The following is a 25,313-nucleotide window of genomic DNA, read 5'->3' as shown; positions in this document are numbered from 1 at the left end:
CATGAAAATGTCAGATCAATAACATTGGTCAGGATGTTGACAATGATGGTGACATTTTAATAAACAGTGATGGCTCTGGCACACAGTCACATCTTGCTGTAACATTACACTGACACCATGGTAGCTAATGTCATTACTATTAAATATACTTTCTTTTGGGAGGTATTGTTGACTTGTGGCAGATATTGTGTTCTCTTGTGGAAGAATGGAAAAAACATGAGATTGAATAAGACAGACATATATATGTGTCTCCAAAAAATTCTATTTTACACAACATTTTCTTTGCTTTAAGAACAATAAAGATTTGAGAATGACGATGATTCACAACTGAAAGGAGATGCTCAGGAGAGTATGACAATAATATGTAGTCATGGGAGATTCTGCAGACTTGCAATTAACCTCCGTTGCCTTGCGGGGGTGCAACTTATTAGCAAAGCATCACACAAGAGAGTGCAATTTTTCTGTAACACATTCTGTCTGTACACTTGGGAGAAGACATGGAAAATATTTACACTCTAAATTTCACCTGATAATGCCTTCATTTTATTATTCTGTCATGTCTATTGTTGTTGTGAGAAAAGAGATTGAATTTGCTAAGAATTGCTTTCCAGATGAAATGACTAGTTGTTAAATTGGTCTTTAAACAATTTCCTAGGATAGAAAAGCTGACTGCACGCCTGTGCTCTAAGGGGAATACTTTACGTATGTGTATTTTTTCTTCGCTTAGACATTTCTAATAAGTAAATGGCAGTGGCGTACACTGAGGGTGGTGACCCTGCGCATCATGCTGACTTTCAGTATAATGTAGAATGAGGTGCTGGCTTGCACTCAGCTGTGATGCGTCTGTTTTCCACACTCCAACTGAGTATACGCGACTAGCATTTGATGTTCAGGTGCCTTGCATCACCTCTGTCTGCTTCAGTATATTTAAGATGGCTGTATCGCTCAATAATCCCAAAAGCTTCCATTTCTTAGGAAGAGGCTACAACAAAGTGTCCATTAAAACCTTTGCTGACAAATGGACTAGGCATGCCGTTAGCCTTATTTCTAAGTATCCAAGGATGCCACGTATTCACCCTGAACCCTTTAACTCCATTGTCTGTGTTTTTACATAACAGTTACTAAGGCTGTAATATTACGCATTCTGCCACTTACACACGGACTGCGCGGCGGTGAGGAAAATTCCATCTGGATAAATTGCTTGTCTGTAGAAATGTCAGTCGTCTGAATGTTTTTTTCCCTTTTATTGAGGCCGACATGTAGCAACTAAATTGCCTGTCAAAAAGAACAGACAGCAAGCTGTGAGATAGCCAATCAGTGCTACATTCCAGCAGCTTAATTCAGGCAGCGGGGAAGAAAGCCAGCGGGAACAGAACATAAATAAATACCTCGAGCTGATTAATTGGGTTTTCTATCTCTGTATCATTCAAACCACATGGCCAAAATCAAAGATTTTACTTCAGAGCTGCTGATGGAATAAGTTAACCATAAGTACCGCTATCCACTGTTTAATCAATTAGGATGTCAATTGTAAATGCAGATAAATGTTATAACAAGAGAAGGTTGCTGTAATATATTACATCCACATATTTTGCTGTACCAACATGCACATTATCTGTTGTTATCTCACTCTATCAAAGTACATCTCCAATTATTTTCTCGAACGGTTTTGGACCTGTAGGGTGCACTAGGAAAAATAAATAAATAAAAAAAAAATATATAAATAAATATATATATATATAGCACCACGAGCAAACTTGTGTCCTTTCAAGTACATTTGGAACATCATTGGTCTGCAATTTTCAATGGGAGCTGCCAGCAGCAAATCTTGATGATTTGGCCAAATACATTCAGCACGGCAGAACATTCCTCAGACAACCTTTAATAACTTCATTTATAGCAGCCAGGACGTATAAGTGTCGGGATTTCTGCATGTTGCATTCATACTCCGTACTGAATAAATCAAGATGTTTAAAAAATGTAGTTTCCAATTTTCATCATTTGCATATCTTTCAAGGGAACCTGTCAGCAGATTTTTTGCTGTTTAATCTGAGAGTAGCATAATATAGGACAAGAAAACCTGATTCCAGGGATTATCACTAGAGGACTAGGTCTCACGTTCAGGCCAGTCAGGCTCATTTGTGTAAACTCTGCCCCCACCACTGATTGGCAGCTTTCTGACAATGTACAGTGTGGACAGGAAGCTGCCAATTAGTGGTCGGGGCGCGGTTATACCCAGCTCAACATTCTGACCACTGCAACATCTACAACAGAGAAAAGAGAGATTCTATCTAAACTACACCGAGCAGCCCAGTAAGTGATACATCACTGCAATCAGAGTCTCTTTCCCATCCTTGTGCTGCTCCCAGATAACATAGCAAAACCTGCTGACAGATTCCATTTAACATGTCTATCCAGCCTGTGATTTCCATAATTCCATATAATTTTTTTATTAATATAATTTTACCTAAGATGCTTTTTTTCACAAACCATTTGATTTCAATGAACAAGTTTGAATACAGGTGGACTAAATACTTTGTTGCATAACTCCAAAATAACTGACTCTAATTGCATCTTCCTGCCCACAATCCTAATAATCGGTACAATAATAGAGTGGAAACTCTGTCTGACAGCGGCAATATAGAGCAAACTAGGAGTACAGAAATAATTCTAAGTCCAAGAAACAATTTATTACTTTGAGAAAGATGTGATGAAAGCTAAAATATTGTCTAAGACATGAAAATGTGATTCATTTTTAGATCAATAACGTTTGTCAGGATCTTGACAATGATAGTGACATTTTAATAAAACTGTGATGGCTCTGGCACACCGTCACATCTTACTGTAACATTACACTGACACAACCTTGCTAATGTCATTACTATTAAATATATTTTCTTTTGGGAGGTATTGTTGTCTTGTGGTGTTGAGGCAGATTTTGTGTTCTCAAGTGGAGGAATGGAAAAAAAAAAAGAGTTGAAATTGAATAAAACACAATTATTAATATGGTGGTGTGGTATAAGATAGAGTGTTCCTTGTAGATGACAAATGAAGATGCGCTAAGGTGAGTGATGTATCATTGTTGAGAAATATGTATTGCTGTTTTGTAAGGCAGGAGTTTCCTCATTTTGTATAGTTTTAGACAATATTATCCATCACTGACTAAATATGTGTGTGAATACCATGCGCATCGGCATCCTGCTTGTTTTAACACGTACTTTGATCTTACACAAGACTTATTGTGTATTACAACACATTGGAAAACCATAATAAATCATTAAGATTATAAGTGATCCATGTCTGCAGCCCATAATTCTGATATGAAGACATCAGCTTCATTCACTGTAAGCTATACAATGATGACAACTACAGTCAAAATAATCATGGAGGCCTCAAATTTTTGTACAACCAGGGTAAAAAAAGTGCCCTATGTTTACAGACTATCCAGGAATTTTTGGCAACCCTGGAGATGCGCAGAAGATAAACTTTCAGCGATAGCTTATTACCCCGGCTCCTTCATTTAGAAAATACTTCCCTTTTAGTAAGGTGTGCTTAGTTTTTCAACAATTAGATGACAGATCCAAAACAAGGCTATTTTTTTGTATTTATTTTTGATTTGACTTTGTATTTTTGCCGTATGGCTGACAATTTATTAGTTAAAGATGTAGAAGATGTAAAGCTATTCTAGGTATCTCCATAGAAATATGTAAAGAATATTTTGTTTCCTATCCATACTATTTATACATTAATCTATCGAATTAATTCTCGTAATTGGCTGCATTTTTCTGTCAAAACGTAAATAGTCACACTGCAAATCAAGAAAAAAGAGGAATTGTTCTCAGCTCACCCTCCAATTGTATCAATGGTGAAAAAGGAGATCCATAGGAATTTCAAAATATGACCACCTTGGGTATCAAGCATTGTGCGGTCAGGGTATGGTGCAGGGACTGGCTTCCAGGTCAGAATGAAAAGGAAATCCATTAGAAACGGAAATTCCACCACCAGAGAAAAAAAAAATGAAAACATAACTTTTACTCTGTGCAATAAAAACGTTATAAAAGTACGAGAAGTTTAAAAAAGATTAGGATCCATAAGCTTACCATTTTAGTGTTAAAAATAAGCTATGAATGAGGGTTATTTTTAACCCAAAACACACAAGCTTATAGATCCTAATCTTTTTTTTTTTTAACTTTCTTGTACATTCATCATATTTTTATTGCACAGAGTAAAAGTTATGTTTTCATATTATTTGGGTTTTTTTTCGTGCTGAAGTTTCCGTTTCTAAGAGACTTTCTTTTCAAACTGCAAGTCAGACAAATCAGTTTACATATATTTTAAGATGTTTATCCTGATGGTGTCCTTTGAGACAATTATACGTTCATTTTACAGGCAGAGACCAGCCTTGGGAGAATGCCTGGCAGCACTGGCGGGAGCCATTCCTGTAGCTTTTCTTGAGCCATCCCTAAATCACAACAACACTCTCTCAGTTTTTAACACCAAATCACCCAGGGAGAGAGCCAGTAAGTATTTTATCCTTGTTTTTAAAACTGTATATATACAAATGTAGCTTGTAGCACGCAGATACATGTACAGTGCACTACTCATTGAAAGTGAATGAGAACGGAAGTGTTACACAAACCTTGTTCTGCAGCCGTCACGTTGGCGGCTGCTACTTCTGTATGTCTAAATCATTAGTCGTATGTTTTTGCTGTAGACCCATCAAGGATTTTAATGGTGATTTATGGATTGAAGTTCTAGGAATGCCAGACACTGTTGAAGAAATGTGCCCAGATATGCCTCATTTGGAAGGTTTGATGAAAGAAATTAATGATCTGGCCGAGTCTGGAGCCAGGTATACAGAGATGCCACATGTTATTGAGGTGGTACTGCCAATGTTGTGCAACTACCTTTCCTACTGGTGGGAGAGGGGAACAGAAAATGTACCAGAAAATGCCAGACCGTGCTGTACTCAAGTGACCTCGGAACATCTAAGTGTCATCTTGGGCAACATCCTGAAAATCATTAACAACAATCTGGGAATAGATGAAGCTTCATGGATGAAGAGAATTGCAGGTAATCCCACATGTAATGATCTCTACATTCATGGCCCTAAACATTCTCCATCACTGGCCAGATTCTCAGTTTAGAAATCTTTTTCACAAAGTATCAATGGAATTATGTGCAAATCCACTTGACATTTATCCTGCCACTGACAGATATATTACCTTATGTAAGACATACTTAGTCTTGAGCAAAATGAAAACAAAAATCTTTTGAGCTATGTCGCCTAAAAGGCATTAACAGTTCTTTCATTTGCCTCTGCCAGGTCTCGCTGTCTTTTTATTGATCCAGATGCACTACACTAGGCTCTTTTATGATACTTGATCGCAGAATTATCAAAATTCTGTGTACTTGGTTATATTAATCATGTAATTCTTTATCCGAAACACTTTTTTTTTTTTACATTTTTTATCCATAATCCATTTTATTATGGATTTGTGCGTTGCGAAAACAACAATAGGATGACAATAGTTAAAAACTATAAACACAAAACGAGCAAAGAATAAAAAAAAAAATCTTTGCCATGATTTGGTTTTATAGACCTCCTGCTACTAGGCCTACATGACAACCCTTCCTGTCCTGTGATCTGGAAGAACAGTGTAATCGCTTTCAGCTGATTCTGGCCATATACAATTAAAATAACCCTTTAATGATGCAGCCTATTTCTGATGGGGCACAATCCTAATTTTCAAATTTGGAATGTGCCATCCTACATAACAATAACTTTGCAATGCTTTTATGTATCCCCATGGTTCTGAGATATCTTTTTTTTAGCGATACATTATACTTTATGCTAATAATAAATTTAGGTTGGTAAGTTTGGAATTTATATATAAAAAAAGCCACAAAAAAACAAAATGAAATTTACAAAAGAAAATAGGAAACATTTGCACTTTCCAAACTTTTAAAGTATTTGCCCTGCCCTGAGTGTAAATAAAAAATAGTTACAAAAGATTAAGTACTGTATGTCTAGGCTCAGCCAAGATTGAACCCGCAGGGTATGTTCACACAGTTCATTTTACAGCATTTTTTTCAGCATTCGTACATTATGCACATTTCTTATCCATTTTTCATATCTTTCTTATACAGTCAATTGAATAGTTAAAAAAACGCAGAAATGCACCGTGTGAATGAGATTTTAGAAATCACATTTATTTTGCTGCTGTAATGCACTAGTGAACAAGCCCTTAGGCTCGGCACCTAAACCACTATCTAAAATAAAAAAAATAGTCCTATAGTCTTTGTTACACCTACTTAAAAGAATACTGAAAGTAAAAATAAACAATATATGTAACACTTCACCTAAATTAACATTATCGGTTTTTTTTTCTACATCATTTTAGGGTTATTTCTCCTTTTACTCCATGTAGATTGAATGGGTCTCACAAGATTTTATTTGATCAGATTATATTCATACATCACTATATATGGAGTCTGACTTTTGAGAGACACATTTCCCCTTTTTTATCTCGCATAATCCCCAGAGATTTATCCAAGCATCCTCTGGTTGACCTTTAAGTGAAATGAATTTGTGAGGCCGTGTGATAAGATATAGCAGCTTCTGACTGAACTGTATTGATGAGGACGCAGTAGAGAATGTTCTTCTAAGGGTTTTCTTTTACTGTAGGTTATGTATAAATGGTTCGGAATGAAGGAGACAGTAGAAAGATTCTGTAGAAAGTTACAGTTACTATCACAGACAATCTGCTCTAAATCCCCAAATAAATTCTAGAACTAAATTTTTCTATAGTTACAGCACCTTAATATATATTGAGCAAATGAAACCTCTGTATTGGGGCTGTTTTTATATTGAGTGGTAACTTTTAACATGATTTTCCTGCAATGAAAGTCAATAAAGACCACTTCACTGCAGCCAGCTGGACCCTCATTTTTCAGTAAGAAATGGTGGATCCTAGCAATGTGTAATCACATACTTTAGTGAGGGAAAAAAAATAATTTGGCAAATCCTTCTAAATTTTACATAGTATTGCTATTTCCCATAAAGTCCATTTGATAATTTCTTATCTGAGGTCAAGGCTTTGATATGCTTTGCCTTCAATTATGGTTACCGGACAGGGTGGACAAAAGACAAATCCTACAGAAGGAGTGCTACACAAATCCAAAATTAAATATTGACCCCTCGAAAGAATCCTATGCGAATCGCACATCAGGGGTACTCTTGCAGGATCCACACAGGTTCTAGACCGGTTACTTAACATTGTGTACCCCATGTAGTATTGTTCTCTATACAATCATGCATGTTACACTGGTAACTTGTATTTAAAACATTGGGTGCTTGTTGCTTCATCAGCAGTCTCTGTTGGGCATTGTGAGTAGGACATGGTCCACTGAGAATAGTGTTTTGAGAGGGGTTTGCTGCCTCACCTATAATAATTAATGCTTGTTAGCCATCTTCTGATCATGTTTGTTTAGCAGCATTTACACATGAATTAACATATATGTTTTTATATATATATATATTTCTTTCCTGCTCAACATTTAATTTTAGTACCATAATTGAACACTCTTTTTTGTGTTCACATACTGGAGTGAGTATATAGATAGATAGATAGATAGCACTGTCACTTTTCTTATGGGAGATTATTATACTTATTTAACGGCACATAGTAATCTGTGTGTTTTCCTGCTTCTTTTTGTTGTCCCCTATGTTTTTATGGTTTTAAAATATATTTTTTTATGGGTAATGTAACTAATACAGATCAATATTTAATTTTGGATTTGTGTAGCACTCCTTCTTTCTGTAGGATTTGTGTATTGGCAATAATTATTTGGTCATTAATAGATATTCAGGATGGACAAAAGATTGTGAAGGTCCCCAAGCAAAACATTCTCAACAATGTCTAACTAATGGCACCATATTGGCGCACAATATTGCCACCTAAATAAAAGAACTATGTAGAACCTAAATCATTCCAAAAACAGCACCTACACAATTTCCAGGACTAATTTTCCAGGTTTTTGCTATGTAATCTGAGCGCACCATGATGTAGAGACAGAGACCTTGATTCCAGCAATGTGTCACATACTGAGCTGTGTGTTGCTGTTTCAATATAATCAGTGTATTATCAGCAGGAGATTATAACTAGATGACTAGGTGTTTCTTGCTTCCTAGTCCAACCACGCCCCTGCACGGATTAGCAGTTTTCTGTCAATATAATTTGTACACAGAAATCTGCAAATCAGTGGTGTGGGCTGGAGCAGAGAAAACTGTAATTCTATCACAATTACTGCACCCAGTAAACTAATTGATACATCACTGGAATCAGGGTCTCTGTCCCTACATCATGCTGCTGTCAGATTAATTAGCAAAAGCCTGCTGACAGATTTCCTATAACAGATCCATGATATTTACCGAAACATCAGAGCATGTGGCTGCTTTAACTCATTCTGTAGAGCACGGGTGGGGAACCTTTTTTCTTCCAAGGGCCATTTGGATATTTATACCATCCTTCTGGGGCCGTACAAATTGCGCGATAACTCCACCCACAAAGTACTTCCTGAAGCTGGCACTGGCTTCAGGACATAATCTTTCATTGCAAACATTAGTGTTTAGTAGTGAACATTGCGTGTGCTCACAGAGCAAGAAGAAGTTAAAGGGCCAATTAAAGGTCAAAACACAGCTGCCGGCCAAAGCACTGTGGTCCATGGAAATCCCGCCGGTGGCTGGAGAAGAGGTCATTATGGGCCATAAACGGCCCGAGGGCCAGAGGCTCCCCTCTTCTGCTGTAGAATATGGTGGAGGCCTCAGGGAATAAGCCCCTTTTGCCTACCCATTGCCCATTCAATTACAATGAAACACAAATAATACATACATGATAAAAGAGGTTGTCAATAGAAGATCAAAAAATTTAGAGGAATTGCAGACCCAGATGTCCATAAGTTATTGAGTATATAGCAAATCATGTATGGTATAACAGACCATAAAAAGATGGTAACAGGTGATATATCAAATCATAATCATGATTCGGTGTCCCAATGAATTAATAGCAAATACCAATAGTTACCAGCATCATGTACATCCAAGGTTGTGGTGAATAGCCTCTTAATCACACATGTACTGTATATATGTCACTAGTCAAAGAACGGTCAATCCACAACAGCAGTAAATCATATAAAGTGCTTACCCATAATAAACTGCCTTTCCAATTCCAGGGAAAGTCCCCAACGTGCGTTTCGCATGGACTTTTTCAAGGGGTGTTATCCATTCTTTTTCCATCTTGTGGTAGCAATGGCCTTAAATAATGGAGATTTGTGTGTTTCTTGATAATTCAGAATTACATCAAGATACAGTAATTCTTTTTATTCTAGCAGTGGAGATTTCTGGGTGGGACTTGCTTACTCTGCTGAGTATGATACCCATTTCTGCTGTACAAGTGCTACTGGAAACCTCTCTGAAGAGTCATAACTATTATTTCATGTTATTAATCTAGCTCTTGATGTTCGTTTGCAGTTTATGCTCAGCCAATTATTAGCAAAGCTCAGCCTGACCTGCTGAAGAGTCATTTTATCCCCACGCTGGAGAAACTGAAGAAGAAAGCAATTAAGATTGTGCAAGAGGAGGAACAGTTGAAAGCCGACAGCAAGGCTGACACTCAGGAGGCAGAGCTGCTTATTCTGGATGAGTTTGCTATTTTATGCAGAGATCTGTATGCATTCTACCCAATGTTAATTCGATATGTAGATAACAACAGGTATTAAGATTTGAACAGACCACACTTCAATAATTTATTGTTTTTCCATCATATTCAATTTTCTTTTTTTCTTTTTTTGCCAGATCCAATTGGCTCAAAAAACCAGATATAGACTCTGATGAGCTGTTCAGAATGGTGGCTGAAGTGTTCATTCTTTGGTGCAAATCACATGTAAGGAGTAGCTATTGATCTGCCTACTCATTTGGGATTGAATGTTATTTAGTGTGAATCAACTAAATTATTATATGAGGAAATTGCACTATAGGCAGTTTCCTCAAATAATATTATTAGAATTGCTCCCATAAGAGAGTTTTTAAATTTAACGTTATGGGGGGCAGCTTGGAAATTAAATTCTCCTTATTTTTTGTATGCAGGAGCTGGTAAAGCGAATCAGTCAACAGGTTTTGCTACCTCATCTGAGAGCAGTATAATGTAGAAGCAGAGACCCTTCTACCAGCGATGTGTCACTTGTTTTACTGTGTGCAGCAATTGTGACATAATCAGAGTTTTCTCTGCGGTATATGTCGCAGAGCTAACCCTACCCACACCACGGCTTAGCACCTTTCTATACAAGCTGATAATCAGTGCTGGGGGTGTGGTTGGACCAGGAGGCATGCGGAAAACTAGTTCGGCAGTGATAATCTCCTGTTGATAAAACACTGATTGTATTGAAATTACAGCACACAATCTAATAAGTGTGTCACACTGGTGGGTGTGGACCCACTGCACCACGGGCCGGGCTTACCCTGGAGGGGCATAACTAAGCAGCTACCTGATCTTTCACTAGAGCCTCTGATGGTGAGCTTAGACTTGAGCTGCAAATAGCTGCCAGGTACCACTCCAGGACAGTCCCCAGTACTGCAGCAGCTGACCCCAAGGGTCAGGAATGCAGGTACTGACTTGGAGTGTCAGGTCAGTCCGGACAGGAACACTGGCAGAGAGGATATTGGTGCTAGTTCAGACTGGACAGCTGATTTAGACCAGACAGGTTCAGGATCAGAAGTTCTGGTTTAGACAGGATGGATTCAGGATCACAGGTCCTGGTTCAGACAGGACGGCTGGTTTAGACAGGACGGGTTAAGGATCACAGGTACTGGTTCAGACAGGATGGGAACCTGACAACGAACTAGAAGGTTAGAAGACAAGCTAGAAACTAAAGATGCTCAGGCACCTCCCTACAGGGGAGGGTGCCTTAAATACATGATGCCTCCCAGGAAAAGGCTGGAGATACTTCCGGAGTGCGCGCCGTGCCCCTTTAAGAAGCGAGGAGCTTGCTCGCCCTAAGTTCGATGCCAGGAGATTTTCGCGGCGTGCGCAGGCTCTGGGACCTTGGGGCTGCTGCCGGAGCCAGATCATTAGGAACAGCAAAGCAACCGTGGCGGCGAGCCTGTTGGCGTCCCTTCCCGGTGGAGGGGGAAGTATCATGCAGGGACGCCAACGTTACAAAGTGACACATCACTGAAATCAGTGTCTCAACCCCTTACTTGATGGTGCTCTCAGATTACATAGCAAAAACCTGCTGACAGATTTCCTTTAATAGCAGCCTGTATTATGTGATAAATGACAAAACAAAAAAAGATTCAGGTCTTTGTTTTAAATACACATTGCCTTGTTAGGAATTAATACCAGATATCTGAAATGTTGCTTTATATTTGGAATGTATTGTGTTACCAAGCCTGGATATTTATGTGTTTGCCCCTAATAAAGGCAAAGTGCCAAATGATTGGTTGCATCTGTCCGATCATGCCATACACTTGTATTTTTAACCTAAAGTGGCGAAGACAGATCAACCAGACAAATCACATTTTTGGGAGAAAATAGTCTTATTGGTGCTTATAATTATCTAATCTTATTGTTGCTTATACTTGTCTAAATGAAGGTTGTCCAAAATAGTTAAAATTGCTTATTTATTATATTTTTATATCCATGTGTAGTTTTATGTTGGGATACATCAGCTCTAAAGCTTGCAGAACTGGGAATGCAGCTTGCAGCTATAGAACAGTACAATATGTAACTGAGGTCAAGATAAATTATTTAAAATATTAGCAAAGTTACTCAAGTCCTTCTGTGGAGTGAATCTTAAAGTGGTTGTATCATCTGCAATGTTTAGGAGTGCACTGCTAGTCTTCATCCTGCTTGCCAGAGAGCAGTGCACTACTGATTGATAGTTTGGAGTAGCAACATAATTATGCTGCTGGTCCAAACTGTGCACTCTCCGATGCTCCAAAACGAGGCAGCTTTTCTTCTGCAGCATCGGAGGAGCAAAGGGGCAATGAAGCCAGCTGGATCCAGTGTTAGAGCAGCACTTACAAGTTCTACACAAAATAACCCGAAAGTAGTGCACTCCTTGCCTAGGAGACCAGCTACCGCTGATAGAATACAACAGTGGCCGGTAGTCTATGCAACAAACAATAAACAATAAGATTAAATATCCCTACGTTCTTGAGAACAACAAGGATTTTTAATTAAGTAAATTGTAAAGTTGCTTATTTTTACAAGCACTTTACTATTTTAACCATTTTTGATGTTGAGAAATCCCTTAAAAGTAAACTGTAAAATTGTGTCTCAAGGCAAAAAAATATATACTTTTAATTGACAGAAAGGTCATTCTTGATCTTTATGTACAAAAATAAGTTGTTAAACTCTACTGTTCTGCATTTAAGTGTTACAAATGTGTACTTATTAGTTTGTTGGATTTTTTATTTTTTTGCTCTTTCAATGCTATTTTCCCTCTGTTCTTCGGTTTAGAACTTTAAGCGAGAAGAACAGAATTTTGTGATTCAAAATGAAATCAACAATCTGGCATTTCTAACTGGAAACAACAAGAGTAAGATGTCAAAAGTAAGTCTATTAGCACCAAGCTGCAGACATTTAAATGGCAAATGGATTTGGTCTGGCATCTGCTGGTTTTCTGACTGAAATAACAAATCTGTGCTATACTCAGTCATGCAGCTGCTTAGCTATAAAGGGGGAAAAGTTATGAATACAGTTGTGTTCTGATTCATGAGGATGTCCGAAGACTCCTATGTCACTGTGTCATGCTATTAATAGCAAGAGATGGTTTTAGAAGAAATATTATTTTGCAGTTGCCAGTTGGATTATGGCATCATTTTCTAAGATGTTTTAATATATAGAAAATAAAATATAGCTTAATAAAAGCATACTCTGCCCTGCGTACTCCAGGCAAAATATACCAACATAAAAAATAATATTCAGCAATTATTAGCAATTTGGATAGTTGTGGTAAATGTACTTTTAAAATCAGCAAGATCAAAGTCATTTAGCTAGTGTAAAACAATGTTAGAGTATGTACACACAGCACAGAAGATGCTACGGGAAAACACTGACATTGTTTTTCTTGAAGCGTCATTTTTATTCAGCATTTTTTGCGGCTGCCTTTTTTTTTTTGTTTTAAATTCTACATATAAACTACTGCAGCTTCAAAGTTGGAGACTGGTCAGGTCAGTTCTTTTAGCTGCTTCAGGGCTTTCGAAGTCTGAAGTGGTTAAAATAAGTTATAAAAGACGCAAGTTGTTTTGAAATTGCTGTGCCTATGTTCATTATCTTTAGCCTTATGCCTAAAGGGAATCTGTCAGCACAGAATGACTGCAAACCAAGTATAGTCACTTGGGGCACCCTTGGTGTGACCAAACATTTAAGTGCACCTCCCCACTTACTTGTTTTCCATCTCCTCCCTTCTCTGGCTGTATAAAGTCACAGCTGTCGATCAAAATAGAGGTAGGGGGGAAGGAAATAGAGGAAATACAAATAAGTTGGAAGGTGCACTTAAATGTTTGGTAATGCCAAGAGTACACAGAGAATCTGTGCTTGATTTGAACAGTCATTCTATGCTGACCGACTCCCTTTAGTATTGCACTTTTGTTGGATGGGTGTTTCAGAATTCTGATTGAGGTTTATGCTTAAGATTTTGGAATGGGAGTCTTATAGTATCTTTTTCATATAAAGCTCGTTGTGATGCTTAGAAATTCTCCCGACTTACACATATGAACGCCTAGCCCTGACATGGGTAACTAGATGGTATACAGTTGCATACACCTGCACAGCGTATATGTTTTTGTGGGATCTTCCTATATTTCTAAGTATATGCTTTTCAAAACATTAAAAAAACATAGGCCATCACATGTCGCCCAATGTATATCAAGACGGACCCTGTTTTGGCATAAGACAGGCCCTATGCAGGATATAGGCATATATGGTAAACATTTAGAGAACTGGGAAATTAGGAATTACATTCATAGTAAGATCAGTCAGCTGCTATCATTCAATCTGTGCTTTAATTATAGGCAGCAAATTATGAACTATAGCAATATTACGGATGTATATTTTGTTATATGCAGAACATTTATTGAAAAACTTTTACCGTCATTTATTTTGCTGTAAACATGTACATATACAAAATATCTACATTTAAAGACTATTTCTCAGACTTCCGTATAGCAGAGTTATGTTATGATGTTTTCTTAACTTGTGTTATAACATTCATTTTAAAAGCCCCACAGTCTGGTAAGTATGGGATGTGATCCAATTATTTTCTTTACAAGACTGGTCTGTTTTGGCATCTGACTAAAAAAAAGAGATAACAAGGCTGAGATACAATGTTCTTTTTTTAATTGGTTTATTTTATAACAGAGACTGGTAGAAATATTTGTTTAGATCCTCATTTTAATCAACTGTGTTTACTGCCTTATCATCTCACAAGTAATTAAGGAATATATGGTTCATTTTCCATCTGTTTTACTTACTTGTCTCCTACATTTTTCTTTCACACAGCCCATACAAGTAAAGGTACAGCATGCATGACCTGTCTATGTATTAGCTAGCCTGGCTCCATCCATTCATACTGTATGTGCCATAAGTCTAGCAGTGGCGTCACCAAGGGCAGACATATTTCATGCCATTCAGTTAGGTTAGAGCTTGAATATTTGGTGCAGTGAATGAATTTTTAGCTCATTCCGTAGCAAATTTATGATGACAACATTGTCCATGGGCAATATTTCTGGTTGACCAAATTTCACTATCGGAGAGGACATTGCTAAGTTGATTATCTGGAGTGTCTGTGGTTTTGACTTAGATAAAACATTTCAGTAGCATATCTGAAAACTAGAAAAAATAGGCCACGGAATATACACAGAGGATTTATATTTTTTTTAAAGAGGTTGTCCACTACTTTTATGTTGATGCCCTATCCTTAGGATAGGGCACCAATGTCTGATCAACCAGGGTTCGACACCCGGCACCCCCGCCGATCTGCTGTTATCGGTGCCGGCGGCCAGAAGCACTTTCTTGCGGTACTTGTAGTGGCTACCGCGGGGTACTGCACGTCCGCCTCCTATTGAATTGCATAAAAGGTGGATGTGTAGTACCCCGCGGCAGCCACTACAAGTAGACGGTCAGGCTCCGCAAGTAAGTGCTTTTGGCCGGCGACTGCTGCCGCCAGCACTGATGTCAATTGATCGGCGGGGGTGCCGGGTGTTGGACCCCAGCTGTTCAGACATTGGTGCCCTATCCTAAGGACAGGGCATCAATGTAAAAGTAGTGGAAACCTCATTAATACACGTGAGCTCATTTGCCATTAGCTGATACATGCACATGTTAAAGGTTCCTCCATTAGTAAGATGTGTTCTGCAACTGGTAGTGCTGCCAAACCTTCCATCCACATTGAAAACTAATTTCATACTGTTAAACCTTACTTTATCTTACCAAGGATATTAAATATGCGTGTATCATGTATCCTAGAATAGACCTTTATGGTTATTACATGGACCCCTCATAGCAACACCCTTGTGACGCCACTGATGTTTTACGTAGTTTGTCATTTACATGGGTACCATTACTGTGTTACCCTATTTTGGTGCTATTCATAGATCAGTGTTGCAGAAACCTGTTAAAGGCACAATGTAAGCAAAGCTTTGATGCCCAGCAAGTTATTTTACTTCTTACCCCAAGGCTCTACATCCAGACATGGGTGCTGTAAGGGGAGTTTTTTTTTTCCTGACAACCATTAAGTGTGCAGGTTATTTGTGAAAACCTGTTCAATAAGTCCCTTCTGAATCTGCTTTATGTAGAGCAACTTGCTGAAATACAGTAAGAGGAAGGGAGAGGGTATCTGGACATAAATGCAAGACTTGAGGGGTTGTCCGCTTTAAATCAGTAAGTCTGCAGTCACTCTGTGTAACTGCAGACTTATGAATTCCCCCAACGCACGCACTGTGCACTGCGGGGATTCGCCAGTTTCTGAGCCCTTACCGGAGGGTATGTATGAGTTATACATACTCCCAGCCAATGGGTGTGGCCTTGCTCCCAAACACTTGTATGGAGCGAGGCCGCACCTTCTAATCGGCCATGCCCACTAGACAGCCGCATCAATAGAGCGAGGCCGTGCCCTGTCTATACAAGTGTATGGAGGGAGGCCACAACCACTAGATGGGCTCTGGCCGGGAGTATTATGTATAACACATAAATACCCTCGGGTCCAGGCTCAGAAACCGGTGAATCCCCGCACCACCCAGTCTTGTGCTGGGGGCATTCATAAGTCTGCAGTCAGACAAAGTAACTGCAGACTTATCGATTTGGACCGGACAACCCCTTTAAAGGAAAGCCTGCCATGTAGTAGCTGGAACAGGAGCAGCCATGCCTGAAACACTACAACAGAAGGGTAGCCATGCTTGAAGTAGTTTAACAAAGGCATCACTTAGCAGTACTTCACAACTGTATAAGTATTTAAAGGGGCTCTCCGGGACTTTTACATTGATGGCCCATTCTTGGAGTTGGACATCTATATCTGATCAGTGGGGGTGCGACATTTAGCACCTCCACCGATTTAGCTTTTCCCTGTGCCCGCGGTGGCCAGAAGTACTTAGTTGCGAGCAGATGTGGGCAGATGTGCAGTGCCGATCCACAGCCACTATACAGTTGATGGAGCTGTGCTGTGCAACTCAGCAACTGGTCATTTTGCCCTGGGAACAGCTGATCAGCAGGGTCACACCCCCACCAATCAGATATTAATGGCTGCTCTTAAGGCTAGGTTCACACGAGTGTATATTCTCTCATCCGAGAGAATCAGGTCAATTATGCAAATCACACTCTTATCAAACTCTGATTCTTTCAGATGAAGGGAAGATGGAGAAAAAAAATTCTCCATTTTCTCAATTGTGTCAGTCTCTGAAAATCGGACTGTACTCAGATGTCATCCGAGTATGGTCCAATGTTTTCCGCGGACTCATTGACTTGTATGGCCGAGTGCGATCTGTATATCGGATCAAACTCTGACATGCTTCAATTTTTTTCCCTGGACTGGCTATGTTCGAGGAAAAAAATCGGACATGTGCGCACAGCACCATAGACTAAAATTGGTCCGAGTACGATCCGATATTTTGTCAGATCGCTCTTGGACCAGTATAGCTGTGTGTACGAGTCCTAAGGATAAGCCATCAATGTAAACGTTCTGGACAACCCCTTTTAAGAATGCTTGCCATTACTGATCAAGCCATATATTTCAAAATAAAGTGTGCCTAATATAACAGCATTAAAAAAAAATCTCTTCGCACACCATAGCGTGCAATTTAGCATGTAATGTGGTGACCAACATTGAATTTTATTACAGGTCATAGTTCTTTTTGGGGCGCTATTTTTTCTAGAAGCACTTTTCTAAGGGAAATATTGGAGATGAAAACTGAATGTTTACAGACAGGCCTATTGTTCCCCTAATATGTATCTAGACGTTGGCTTTCAGGTGAGACAGAATGATGATCAGATTACATTTTCATGTACATTTGATTATTAACCATGTTAATGTAGAGTAAAAAAAAAATAAAGTTTCCAAGAAATCTTCCTGCTTGATAAAGTTTTGCAATAGCAAAGTTTATAAATGGCCAACACATGCTTGTGTAGCTCAGAGCTTTGACTTGCAGTCTTAAAGTACCAGTCACTCTGCCATTATTGTTCTCCATTATCTGTTGGTTTATTCTGTATATTTTTATTTATTACTTTGATTCATTTATTGAAAGCATTTAAGTTTTAGCAGCCTCAAAAAAGACAACCCAAAATGTCACTCAATAAATCAACTTTAGCCGTATACCCTTAAGAAGCTGTTTTCATAGCCAAGCCCTAAGTACCCTCCTCATAGGACTATTGTCTGTTTGTTTATTTATTTATATTAGTTTCCTTTTTCCTTTCTTTTTGTCCCTTGCAGAGGAACTGTTGCTTTAAGACTCAGTTTTCTACTTTGATGTGCCTTATTCATTATTACTTGAAGTACAGTATGTTTCACTTGGTGTCAAACCCGTGGTTCCATTTAGTCTAGTCTCTATTCTGTATTGTCTCCTGTGTATTAAGAGTGGTGATTATGTCATTGCAGGCTTTGTCTTCTATATTTTTATTCTATGCTATATATCTATATGTATTAAATATCTTGAAGTAGAGTATGTCCTTCTTCATCAACATTTACTGGTATTCGTTCAATAAGGCGTGAGCTTGGTGATAATTTCTAGCGGATAATGGTGTCCTGAAGTTGTTCTTGTACAACAAACATATTCTATGGCAATGGACATTTTTCTTAATTAAATATACATAGACATACTTAATTATGGAAATTGTGCATTCCATCTGACTAATGCAATACAGACAAAGCACAGGCCAGGAAAAAAGGTTTAAAGGGGTTTTCCTATGTCAGACAAAAAAACATGTTTATTAGTTTGCAAATGGAAAAATAAAATAATTTACTAATCTACGCTCTATAAATCAATTTTTATAACTTCTCAGGTGGCCTGATTTAATCAGGTGGCGTTAGAGAGCGTATTAAACAATAAAAGGTTTGTGTGTTATAACCTTAATCCCCTCCCTGTCTAGTTGTTCTAGTGCTTCCCTAACACCGCACAATTCTTTCTTTCTTGATTTAATCCTCGGTCATATTGTTCCAGAGGTTTTCCTGCAAGCTGTGACCCATCATCACAGCCTCAGATGGCAAAGAGTTTCCTTTTCACTTTGTGTGTTGGTGATGTGTACGAAGGAGGGTGGCTGTTTGGCCTCATCTGAGTCAGCCCTCTTCTCAATGTAGAGACAACCATGATAGAGAAGGGGGTTGGCTTAGCAAATGAACTGAGCTGTGACGCTGTGAGTCGCCTCTCACTGACAAGCCGTGAGGCGGGGAAGTCAAGGAGTCCAAGGTCAAATGCCAGGAAAGTACATCAAAGACAAAAGGGATAAGACAAACGAATAGTCAAAGGCACAGTCCGGAGTCAGGCAACTAAGGTCACAGTACGTCAAATGTTAAATAGGTAATACGAGTAGCTAAAATACAAATCCGAGGTCTGGCAACAAAGATCAGAATATAAGAACACAGAGCAAACACACCACCGAGCCAGGCTACGACTGGCAGTGGTGGTCTGACTATTGCCATCCAGCTAAATAGCCAGGTAATGACCCTGAGCGGGAGACACGTAGAGGAAACAACACAGGCCTGGCCAGATATGCCGGCTGAGCTGTCACTCACAACACTGACAGCCCAGCACATCCTTGCCTCTAATTGGGTGGCTGGGCTGTCACTCACAATACTGAGAGCCCAGCACACCCCTGATCCTATGGGGCTGCTGAGCTGGCACTCACAATACTGACAGCCCAGCATGCCTCTGATCCTATAGGGCGGCTGAGCTTTCACTCACAATACTGACAGTTCTGCACGCCCCCTGATCCTATAGGTCTGCTGAGCTGTCACTCACAATACTGACAGCCTAGCACGCCCCTGATCCTATAGGGATGCTGAGCTGTCACTCACAATACTGCGAGCCCAGCATGCCTCTGATCCTATAGCGTGGCTGAGCTGTCACTCACAATACTGAGAGCCCAGAATGCCCCTGATCCTATAGGGCTACTGAGCTGTCACTCACAATACTGAGAGCCCAGCATGCCTCTGATCCTATAGCGTGGCTGAGCTGTCACTCACAATACTGAGAGCCCAGCACGCCCCTGATCCTATAGGGCTGCTGAGATGGCACTCACAATACTGACAGCCCAGCACGCCTCTGATCCTATAGGGCGGCTGAGCTGTCACTCACAATACTGAGAGCCCAGAATGCCCCTGATCCTATAGGGCTACTGAGCTGTCACTCACAATACTGAGAGCCCAGCATGCCTCTGATCCTATAGCGTGGCTGAGCTGTCACTCACAATACTGAGAGCCCAGCACGCCCCTGATCCTATAGGGCTGCTGAGATGGCACTCACAATACTGACTGCCCAGCACGCCTCTGATCTTATAGGGTGGCTGAGCTGTCACTCACAATACTGAGAGCCCAGCACGCCCCTGATCCTATAGGGAGGCTGAGCTGTCAATCACAGCGTCCTTATGACACCGTTAGTGGTAGAATCTTGACATGAGCTTAATATTGGTTATTTTAACATTTAAAAACCACAGAACATGCTTTTCTGGTATTGAAGAACCCCTTTAACCTAATCTGACATTAAAGAACACACGATCATCCACGGAGTCCATAATAGTAGACTCACGTGACATTTTAACTAGCTTCTAAGGTGACAAATAGTTGCATAGGAAGTCAATGTTTATCTCCAGCCTGTTTTGATTATGTGATCTCTACTGAGTATTTGAGCTTTTTCTTTTTTAGCAGAATTTGCAATGACCATTCGGTCTCAAACTTGTTTTGGAAGAAGGACTAACATGAGTTTACTCAATATACCTTTACCCATTTCGATCTATTTTTGAGTTGTTCTGAGGCTGCAGTTTGCCCAAAACACACCACCTTATTGTGTTTAGCTGATTATGAAATAATCGCTGCCCATCGTTTACAGCACCAGCCCATTTTTATACAGCTGTATGCTCTTTTGCAGTGAGTATTTAAAGGGTTGTCCCCTTTCAGTAAATGAATCATATAAGTAAACAAACCACGCTGTATTCACCCTACCTGGGTCCATTGCCGGGTCTCCACCGCTGGTCCTGGTGTCTGGCATTGGCTGCGGCACTGATGTCACATCGACAGCACCAGCAGCCAATCAAGTGAGCTCAAGCGGCTTTGAAGGGGGTTTCTATTTACACTGTCAGAGCCATTAACCTTACTGATTGAATGCCGTTCTGTAGACATGACGTACATTCTTTAATTGAAAGAGAAGAACCACTTTAAATGCCAGCAGTTAGCATCTGAAAGCAGACAGAAGCACAGAGGTTTATGTCACAATAGTGGATGAGTGGGCAGCAATAACATTGAGGTTCAGGTGCTATAGCCAATGCTTGCACAGAACATGTTGGAGGGGGGAGATTTGGTTTTGGTAACTATTGCTGCGCCTTCATTAAGAAAAACACACAGCAGAAAATGCAACAGAATTTACCTGCCCAGGTCACAGAAACGAATGCACTAGCAGGATGCAGCAGCCCCCCTTTATAAAGGTGGATACAACACAGGTGCAAAATACTGATGAGACAACCACTCACAATTCATGGAGCGGGTGATTGCTTGGTATTGAGATTGCACACAAGGCTGGTGTGCTGGTCACACACTTGTAGTGCATAGTGTCTGGCTTACAGCCTATTTGTCATGGCCATACTATTAGATCAGACTGGCTGCCCAGCACTATATAAGTGCACCCCACCGGGACAGACACCCTAGTTTACAAGGTCAACATTGATGGCCCGGTGGGGTGCACTTATATAGTGCTGGGCAGCCCGTCTTATCTAGTAGTGTGGACGTCGCTAATAGGCTGTAAGCCAGACACTGTGCACTACATGTGTGACCAGCGCCCTATACAAGCCTTATTTGTGTGCAATCTCAATACTGAGCAATCACCCGCTCCATGAATTGGTAGGTTGTGACTGGTTGTCTCATCAGTATTTTGCACCTGTGTTGCCTCTGCCTAATTTTACTGGAATTATACTTAAAACATGGGAAAAAGGCAAGTTTGAGTAACCCATGTGGATCCACTTCACAAAACAAAATTTAGATGCGAGTTTCCCTTTCAGCAAAGAAGCTGTACTTACTATTTCAGATATATTGGTTGTATTTAACATTCAGTGAGTGATTTTTGTGACAGGGCATTTGTAGGTCTTTAGATCATCCACTATTGGTAAGTACTGGGTTCTGGTTCTCCTTGTCCTAAGTTCAGGACATACATAAGAATATTAAAGATAAGTATTCACTTATAGATCATAAAGCTGACTAATGATCATGGTGTGTTCATCTGAATTTATACGTTAGTAACAGGCAGTGCTATTTACTGAAGCACAGAAGTATACTAGTGTCATTTATGAAAACTGACGCAAACAGAAAATGGTAATATAAACCTGAGTGACAGTAATTAGCTTTTATTTCTAAGCCCAGATTTGGAAAAAATGTGGTTTAAATAGTTGGTAGAGGATAAAATGCTCACACTCCACGTGCCAGTTTTCATAAATGCCCTGAATTCAAAGCTTAATTTTTGTTTTGGTAGACAATGGAAAAGACCTGGCTGTGTTGTATTTAGGATACAGAAGTGAGATTTCTGCTTTCTCTCCTAAAACGATTCATATCACATTTTAGCATTCTCCTAAAAGTCTCAGTTAACAGTCCGTCTCAACCCTTGGTATGTGTAATGCAGAACCTAACCATGCCATGATGGTATCACTGTTCTAGTCTGGAGGGCAAGATCAGGAGAGGAAGAGAACCAAACGCAGAGGAGACCTCTACTCCATACAGACATCCCTGATTGTGGCTGCCCTGAAGAAGATGTTACCCATTGGGCTGAACATGTGTACCCCGGGGGACCAGGAACTGGTATCACTTGCAAAGAGCAGATACAGTCTTGTAAGTAACACAACATTTCTCCATATCCCTCATATCAATGATGTTAGATCATAGCTGCCAATGTGTGTGATAAAAAAGATGTGTTCCACTGCATTCATTTGTATACAAATTATCTCATTGAATTGCTGATGACTGCACATAAATGCCATTATCATTTTGGATGTGCATGGACTACAAGCATCACATTAGCATTGCTATCTGTATGTAGGGATAGTTCCCTTGCTTAGTATTCCTATACTGCAGCTTTTAAATAGAGACATTGTACTGTGGTTTTATTCTGACAGCTACTCTTTTTAGGACTTATATACATAGGGACGCCTATAATAACCTACTTTGTCGAATAAATAGGTCCCTTTGTATTGTATAATTAAACATTTATTCCTGTTACTTTATTATCCCAGAGATGGATTTTTTAATGGATCTAGTTAAATAAGCTGAATGGAAAAGTAGAAGAATTACTGGGCTGCCTTCTAATATCAGTGTGACAAAGCTGATTGAGAACGGTTGCTCTGGTTACACAGATTCCTCAATGATTGGACTTTATTCTGGTTAAACTTATCTGCTGATATTGTCATCAATTAATATTTCTTTAGTTTAGTAGGAAAATGATGTGAAATAAGTCTTGAGTAGAGATGAGCGGTGTTCGACTAGAACTGTTCGCCAATCTCAAATTCGAGCTGTTTTGGGCGGTGTTCGAGTTGTTCCACGAACCCGAACGATTTGCAAAAAATTCGGCTGTTCGAGGTTATGTTCGATAACTGTTCGTGCACCAAAAGCGTGTCCTGCATGTCTGGCGCTATTTAGAGCACCAATCATGCAGGGATTGTCTGCCACTCACTGTAATACCACAGCCATGGTGGTTGTGGCATTAGAGTGATTGCCCAAATCGATGGGAACAGTGCTCACAGTGAAACATGAAAAGCCGGCAATTCAGCAGCGGTACACCGGTACCCGACAATTTAGAACCGAAAGAATAGAGCATCACACATAGATTAGATAGATAGAAACATGTCAGTCACATATATAAGAAGTACAGTGACAGTGTTGATTTCTGTACTTGTCATTTAGTGTAAAGGATTTATGAAAAAAAATATTAGTGTTTTCATGCACCGTCTCTTTAAAAAAGCCGGCCGGCAATTCAGCATCTGTACCCGACAATTTAGAATAGACGGAATAGAGAATCACACATAGATTAGATAGATAGAAACATGTCAGTCACATATATAAGAAGTACAGTGACAGTGTTGATTACTGTACTTGCCATTTAGTGTAAAGGATTTATTAAAAAAAATAATAGTGTTTTCATGCACCCTCTCTTTAAAAAAGCCGGCCGGCAATTCAGCATCTGTACCCGACAATTTAGAATGGAAGCAATAGAGCATCACACATAGATTAGATAGATAGAAACATGTCAGTCACATATATATGAAGTACAGTGACAGTGTTGATTACTGTACTTGTCATTTAGTGTTAAAATAAAGGATTTATTTAAAAAAAAATTGGCGTGGGATCCCCCATAATTTTAGTCTCTAGCGGAGGTTAAGCAGACGGCTGGGGCAGATGTTTGAAGCCTGGGAAGGGGGTAATACCCACGGAGCTTCCCAGGCTACTAATATCAGCCCCCAGCTGAATACCTAGCCTTTACTAGCTATTAAAATGGGGGACCCCCCAAAAAATTGACGTGGGGCCCCCCCTATTTTAATAGCTAGCAAAGGCTAGGCAGACAGCTGGGGGCTGATATTAATAGCCCAGGAAGGGTGCCATGAATATTGGCCCCCTCCCAGGCTAGAAACACCAGCCGTCAGCCGCCCCAGAAATGGCACATCCATAGGATGCGCCAATTCTGGCACTTAGCCTCGCTCTTCCCACTGCCCTGTAGCGGTGGCAGTGGGGTAATAGGGCTGGGGTTGATGTCAGCTTATAATGCCAGCTGACATCAAGCCCAGGTTAGTAATGGAGAGGCGTCTATAAGACACCCCCATTACTAACCCCATAGTCAAAGTTAAAAAAAAACACAAACACCCAGAATAAAGTCCTTTAATTGAAATAAAGACACAATTCTTTATTGTTCTAAATTAAACCATACTTACAATCACGCCCATTCCAGCTGAAGCCAACGATCCCCTGCAATAAAAGAAAAATAATAAAGCAACATAATCCTTACCTTCCCATGGTTCCCACGACAGCTTCAGCTCTGCTACATCGAGATGACAGGCTGAACCGCAGCAGAAAGCTGCCATCCAGCCTGTCATCCCGCAGACACTGAGAAGCGCAGGCTTGCTTGCGCTGCTCAGCGTCTCTCTGTGACGGCATCCAGATGAGCCGAGTTCATGTCCAATGAACTCGGCTCACCTCATGCACGTCACTGACAGCGTGGGAAAATTCTCACGCTGAAGCGGTGAGTGCAGGAGAATTCTCCCACGCTGTCAGTGACGTGCATAAGGTGAGCTCATGTCCAATGAACTCAGCTCACCTCCTGCACGTCACTGACAGCGTGGGAGAATTCTCCTGCACTCAGCGCTTCAGCGTGAGAATTCTCCCACGCTGAAGCGCTGAGTGCAGGAGAATTTTCCCACGCTGTCAGTGACGTGCATGAGGTGAGCCGAGTTCATTGGACACTAACTCGGCTCATCTGGATGCCCTCACAGAGAGACACTGTGGAGCGCAAGCAAGCCTGCGCTTCTCAGTGTCTGCGGGATGACAGGCTGGATGGCAGCGTTCTGCTGCGGTCCAGC

The 25,313-nt window shown here is 40.1% G+C and overlaps 1 protein-coding gene across 10 annotated transcripts in view; it reads left to right on the top strand.

Moving 5' to 3' along the window:
* The window catches only part of RYR3 (ryanodine receptor 3), a 786,940-nt gene that overhangs the window by 562,501 nt on the left and 199,126 nt on the right, over nt 1-25,313 (top strand). For all 10 annotated transcript variants that reach the window (XM_073638993.1, XM_073639000.1, XM_073639001.1 and 7 more), the window contains 6 exons: nt 4,390-4,520; nt 4,753-5,073; nt 9,533-9,773; nt 9,857-9,944; nt 12,522-12,614; nt 22,408-22,578. In XM_073638993.1, the coding sequence (XP_073495094.1) occupies nt 4,390-4,520; nt 4,753-5,073; nt 9,533-9,773; nt 9,857-9,944; nt 12,522-12,614; nt 22,408-22,578 (1,045 nt within the window). The remainder of the gene's footprint in view (nt 1-4,389; nt 4,521-4,752; nt 5,074-9,532; nt 9,774-9,856; nt 9,945-12,521; nt 12,615-22,407; nt 22,579-25,313) is intronic.

Source organism: Phyllobates terribilis, unplaced genomic scaffold (genome assembly GCF_046119375.1).
Source record: "Phyllobates terribilis strain yellow unplaced genomic scaffold, ASM4611937v1 Scaffold_7__3_contigs__length_470593459, whole genome shotgun sequence".
NCBI classification, from domain to species: domain Eukaryota; kingdom Metazoa; phylum Chordata; class Amphibia; order Anura; family Dendrobatidae; genus Phyllobates; species Phyllobates terribilis.
This window is presented reverse-complemented; position numbering and strand designations above follow the sequence as displayed.